Source organism: Oncorhynchus gorbuscha, unplaced genomic scaffold, assembly GCF_021184085.1.
Source record: "Oncorhynchus gorbuscha isolate QuinsamMale2020 ecotype Even-year unplaced genomic scaffold, OgorEven_v1.0 Un_scaffold_8241, whole genome shotgun sequence".
Classification (NCBI taxonomy): Eukaryota; Metazoa; Chordata; class Actinopteri; order Salmoniformes; family Salmonidae; genus Oncorhynchus; species Oncorhynchus gorbuscha.
Genome location: NW_025751459.1, coordinates 1,163 through 7,330, shown reverse-complemented (window position 1 = coordinate 7,330; position 6,168 = coordinate 1,163). Strand labels below are relative to the sequence as shown.

The 6,168-nt window shown below is 50.6% G+C and overlaps 1 protein-coding gene across 1 annotated transcript; it reads right to left on the bottom strand.

Moving 5' to 3' along the window:
• Window positions 1-1,309: 1,309 nt before the first annotated feature.
• Window positions 1,310-5,957, bottom strand: LOC124029928 (kinesin-like protein KIF13A; the record flags this gene model as incomplete). Its single annotated transcript, XM_046341473.1, has 3 exons — window positions 1,310-1,421; window positions 3,075-3,187; window positions 5,823-5,957. Coding segments are annotated over 3 exons (360 nt in total), but the record flags the coding sequence as incomplete, so codon positions are not given.
• Between the last annotated feature and the right edge of the window lie 211 nt (window positions 5,958-6,168).

The following is a 6,168-nucleotide window of genomic DNA, read 5'->3' as shown; positions in this document are numbered from 1 at the left end:
GGCATTCTCTAAACAAGCTTCACCTGCAATGCTTTTCCAACAGTCTTAAAGGAGTTCCCACATATGCTGAGCACTTGTTGGCCGCTTTTCCTTCACTCTGCGGTCCAACTCATCTCAAACAATCTCAATTGGGTTGAGGTGGGTGATTGTGGAGGCCAGGTCATCTGATGCAGCACTCCCATCACTCTCCTTCTTGGTCAAATAGCCCTTACACAGCCTGGAGGTGTGTTGGTACATTGTCCTGTTGAAAAACAAACGATTGTCCCACTAAGCACAAACCAGATGGGACGGCGTATCGCTGCAGAATGCTATGGTAGCCATGCTGGTTAAGTGTGCCTTGAATTCCAAATAAATTACCAACATTGTCACCAGCAAAGCAGCCTCACACCTCCTCCTCCATGCTTCACGGTGAAAACCACACATGCAGAGATCATCCGTTCACCTACTCTGCTTCTCACAAAGACACGGCGGTTGGAAACAAATATATAACATTTGGACTCATCAGACCAAAGGACAGATTTCCACCAGTCTAATGTCCATTGCTCGTGTTTCTTGGCCCAAGCAAGTCTCTTCTTATTATTGGTGTCCGTTAGTAGTTGTTTCTTTGCAGCAATTCGACCATGAAGGCCTGACTCACGCAGTCTCCTCTGTACAGTTGATGTTGAGATGTGTCCGTTACTTGACCTCTGTGAAGCATTTATTTGGGCAGCAATTTCTGAGGCTGGTAAATCTAATTAACTTATCCTCTGCAGCAGAGGTAACTCTGGGTCTTCCTTTCCTGTGGCGGTCCTCATGAGAGCCAGTTTCATCATAGGGCTTTATAGTTTTTGTTACTGTCTTTTCTCTTCGCTTATTTGAGCTGTTCTTGCCATAAAATGGACTTGGACTTTTACCAAACAGGGCTATGTTCTGTATACCCCCCCTACCGATTGTCTTAAACGCATTAGGACGGAAAGAAATGCCACAAATTAACTTTCAACAATGCATTCCAGGTGACTACCTCATGAAGCAAGTTGAGAGAATGCCTAGAGTGTGCAAAGCTTTCAAAAGGGTGGCTACTTTGTTAAACAAATCAAAATATATCTTCACTTCTTTTGGTTTCTACATTATTCCACAGTGTTGATGTTTTCTATTATTGTACAATGTAGAAAATAGTAAAAATAAAGAAAAACCCTGGAATGAGTAGGAGTGTCCAAACTGTTGACTGGTACTGTATGTAGTGTGGAAGGAGAGACCAGGTCAACACTGTTACAGTTGGAGAATGTGAAATGGTGAAAAACCCATATCATGGAATTATGACTAGGCCTACCTTCAGTAGCCAGGTCAGAACTGAGTCTCTGTAGGGAACAAACTTGGTCTTGTTCTTCCCTGCTCCTTGGTCTGCCAGCGCTGAGATCACCAAGCCCAGTGTGCTTAGAGACCTGGCCACACCCACACAGTAATGAATGTTAGGAAAACAGGACCACATCATGTGTGTTACATTTTGAGATAGAGAGAGGTGAGAGAGGGTGAGAGAGGGTGAGAGAGGGTGAGAGAGGGTGAGAGAGGGTGAGAGAGGGTGAGAGAGGGTGAGAGAGGGTGAGAGAGGGTGAGAGAGAGGTGAGAGAGGGTGAGAGAGGGTGAGAGAGGGTGAGAGAGAGAGGTGAGAGAGGGTGAGAGAGGGTGAGAGAGAGAGGTGAGAGAGGGTGAGAGAGGGTGAGAGAGGGTGAGAGAGGGTGAGAGAGGGTGAGAGAGGGTGAGAGAGGGTGAGAGAGGGTGAGAGAGGGTGAGAGAGGGTGAGAGAGTGTGAGAGAGGGTGAGAGGTGAGAGAGGGTGAGAGGTGAGAGAGGGTGAGAGGTGAGAGAGGGTGAGAGGTGAGAGAGAGAGGTGAGAGAGGGTGAGAGAGGTGAGAGAGGGTGAGAGAGGGTGAGAGAGAGAGGTGAGAGAGGGTGAGAGAGGGTGAGAGAGGGTGAGAGAGGGTGAGAGAGAGAGGTGAGAGAGAGAGGGTGAGAGAGGGTGAGAGGTGAGGGTGAGAGGTGAGAGAGAGAGGTGAGAGAGGGTGAGAGGTGAGAGAGAGAGTGAGAGGTGAGAGAGGGTGAGAGAGGGTGAGAGAGGGTGAGAGAGAGAGGTGAGAGAGGGTGAGAGAGGGTGAGAGAGGGTGAGAGAGGGTGAGAGAGGGTGAGAGAGGGTGAGAGAGGGTGAGAGAGGGTGAGAGAGAGGGTGAGAGAGAGAGGTGAGAGAGGGTGAGAGAGGGTGAGAGGTGAGAGAGAGAGGTGAGAGAGGGTGAGAGGTGAGAGAGAGAGGTGAGAGAGGGTGAGAGGTGAGAGAGGGTGAGAGGTGAGAGAGGGTGAGAGAGGGTGAGAGGTGAGAGGGAGAGGTGAGAGAGGTTGAGAGGTGAGAGAGAGAGGTGAGAGAGGGTGAGAGGTGAGAGAGGGTGAGAGGTGAGAGAGGGTGAGAGGTGAGAGGTGAGAGGGAGAGAGGTGAGAGGGAGAGGTGAGAGAGGTTGAGAGGTGAGAGAGAGAGGTGAGAGAGAGAGGTGAGAGAGGGTGAGAGGTGAGAGAGAGAGGTGAGAGAGGGTGAGAGAGGGTGAGAGAGAGTGAGAGAGAGGTGAGAGAGGGTGAGAGGTGAGAGAGAGAGGTGAGAGAGGGTGAGAGGTGAGAGAGAGAGGTGAGAGAGGGTGAGAGGTGAGAGAGAGAGGTGAGAGAGGGTGAGAGGTAGAGAGAGAGGTGAGAGAGGGTGAGAGGTGAGAGAGAGAGGTGAGAGAGGGTGAGAGGTGAGAGAGAGAGGTGAGAGAGGGTGAGAGGTGAGAGAGAGAGGTGAGAGAGGGTGAGAGGTGAGAGAGAGTGAGAGAGAGGTGAGAGAGGGTGAGAGGTGAGAGAGAGAGGTGAGAGAGGGTGAAAGAGAGGTGAGAGGGTGAGAGGTGAAAGAGAGGTGAGAGAGGTGAGAGAGAGGTGAGAGAGGGTGAGAGGTGAGAGAGAGAGGTGAGAGAGGTGAGAGAGAGGTGAGAGAGGGTGAGAGGTGAGAGAGGGTGAGAGAGATGTGTGAGCGAGAGAGAGAGATGTGGTGAGCGAGAGAGAAAGATCTAGAGAACCTACTTGTTGATGTTGCTTCCTTCCTTCATCCTCTCTCCAGTAGCTCCAGTCTTAGCAGCTCTCTCACTGCCGGCCAGATCCACCAGACTCAGCTTACTGACCTTCTCCCCACTGGTCTACAACAACAACAACAACAACAACAACACAGGGTTATATAGAGCTGCCAGCCAGATCCACCAGACTCAGCTTACTGACCTTCTCCCCACTGGTCTACAACAACAACAACACAGGGTTATATAGAGCTGCCAGCCAGATCCACCAGACTCAGTTTACTGACCTTCTCCCCACTGGTCTACAACAACAACAACAACAACAACACAGGGTTATATAGAGCTGCCAGCCAGATCCACCAGACTCAGCTTACTGACCTTCTCTCCACTGGTCTACAACAACAACATGGGTTATATAGAGCAATATGAAACACCACACGGCTCTAAATAGAGCTCTACGAAACACCACACGGCTCTACGAAACACCACATGGCTCTACAAAACACCACATGGCTCTAAATAGAGCTCTACGAAACACCACACGGCTGTAAATAGAGCTCTACGAAACACCACATGGCTCTACAAAACACCACACGGCTCTAAATAGAGCTCCACAAAACACCACACGGCTCTACGAAACACCACACGGCTATACAAAACACCACACGGCTCTAAACAGAGCTCTACGAAACACCACATGGCTCTACAAAACACCACACGGCTCTAAATAGAGCTCTACAAAACACCACATGGCTCTACAAAACACCACACGGCTCTACAAAACACCACACGGCTCTACAAAACACCACACGGCTCTACAAAACACCACACGGCTCTACAAAACACCACACGGCTCCAAACAGAGCTCTACGAAACACCACACGGCTCTAAACAGAGCTCTACGAAACACCACACGGCTCTAAACAGAGCTCTACGAAACACCACACGGCTCTAAACAGAGCTCTACGAAACACCACACGGCTCTACAAAACACCACACGGCTCTACAAAACACCACACGGCTCTACAAAACACCACACGGCTCTACAAAACACCACACGGCTCTACAAAACACCACACGGCTCTACAAAACACCACACGGCTCTACAAAACACCACACGGCTCCAAACAGAGCTCTACGAAACACCACACGGCTCTAAACAGAGCTCTACGAAACACCACACGGCTCTAAACAGAGCTCTACGAAACACCACACGGCTCTAAACAGAGCTCTACGAAACACCACACGGCTCTAAACAGAGCTCTACGAAACACCACACGGCTCTAAACAGAGCTCTACGAAACACCACACGGCTCTAAACAGAGCTCTACGAAACACCACACGGCTCTAAGAAACACCACACGGCTCTAAACAGAGCTCTACGAAACACCACACGGCTCTAAACAGAGCTCTACGAAACACCACACGGCTCTAAACAGAGCTCTACGAAACACCACACGGCTCTAAACAGAGCTCTACGAAACACCACACGGCTCTATGGAACAGGGCTCTAAACAGAGTGCTATGAAACACCACACAGCTCTAAACAGAGCTCTACGAAACACCACACGGCTCTATGGAACAGGGCTCTAAACAGAGTGCTATGAAACATGTTATTTGTTGGCAACACAACGTTAGCAACAAAGCTAGCTGGAGAAAATAATGTCAGTGGAGAAAAATTGAAAGTATTTTTTTTGTTAAATAAATGATTTTAGATGAAACTACAGTGATGTCAACACATGTATTCACGTACAAGTCAAAGCAATGGACCTACCCTAGAACCCAGGTCTGTGACTGTGTTGGACCTACCCCAGAACCCAGGTCTGTGACTGTGTGTGTTGGACCTACCCCAGAACCCAGGTCTGTGACTGTGTGTGTTGGACCTACCCCAGAACCCAGGTCTGTGACTGTGTTGGACCTACCCCAGAACCCAGGTCCGTGACTGTGTTGGACCTACCCTAGAACCCAGGTCTGTGACTGTGTTGGACCTACCCCAGAACCCAGGTCTGTGACTGTGTGTGTTGGACCTACCCCAGAACCCAGGTCTGTGACTGTTTTGGACCTACCCCAGAACCCAGGTCTGTGACTGTTTTGGACCTACCCCAGAACCCAGGTCTGTGACTGTGTTGGACCTACCCCAGAACCCAGGTCTGTGACTGTGTGTTGATCCTACCCCAGAACCCAGGTCTGTGACTGTGTGGATCCTACCCCAGAACCCAGGTCTGTGACTGTGTTGGACCTACCCCAGAACCCAGGTCTGTGACTGTGTTGGACCTACCCCAGAACCCAGGTCTGTGACTGTGTTGGACCTACCCCAGAACCCAGGTCTGTGACTGTGTTGGACCTACCCCAGAACCCAGGTCTGTGACTGTGTTGGACCTACCCCAGAACCCAGGTCTGTGACTGTGTGTTGATCCTACCCCAGAACCCAGGTCCGTGACTGTGTTGGACCTACCCCAGAACCCAGGTCTGTGACTGTGTGTGTTGGACCTACCCCAGAACCCAGGTCTGTGACTGTGTGTGTTGGACCTACCCCAGAACCCAGGTCCGTGACTGTGTTGATCCTACCCCAGAACCCAGGTCCGTGACTGTGTGTGTTGGACCTACCCCAGAACCCAGGTCTGTGACTGTGTGTGTTGATCCTACCCCAGAACCCAGGTCTGTGACTGTGTGTTGGACCTACACCAGAACCCAGGTCTGTGACTGTGTGTGTTGGACCTACCCCAGAACCCAGGTCTGTGACTGTGTGTGTTGATCCTACCCCAGAACCCAGGTGCATTAGAGTGTGTGTGAGGATGATGTTGAAGACGGCATGGGACCTGCTGCTCTCCTCGTTCATATTCGTGGCTGCTACTGTACGAGACTTGTTACCCTCTGACATCAGACACTCTATGTCCTGTAGAGAGAGAGACAGAGACCGAGAGAGAGAGACCGAGAGAGAGAGAGAGAGAGAGAGGGGGAAGGAGAGAAAGAGAGAGAGAGAAAGCGAGAGAGAGAGAGAGAAAGAGAGAGAAAGAGAGAGGGGGAAGGAGAGAGGGAAGGAGAGAAAGAGAGAGAGAGAAAGCGAGAGAGAGAAAGCGAGAGAGAGAAAGCGAGAGAGAGAGAGA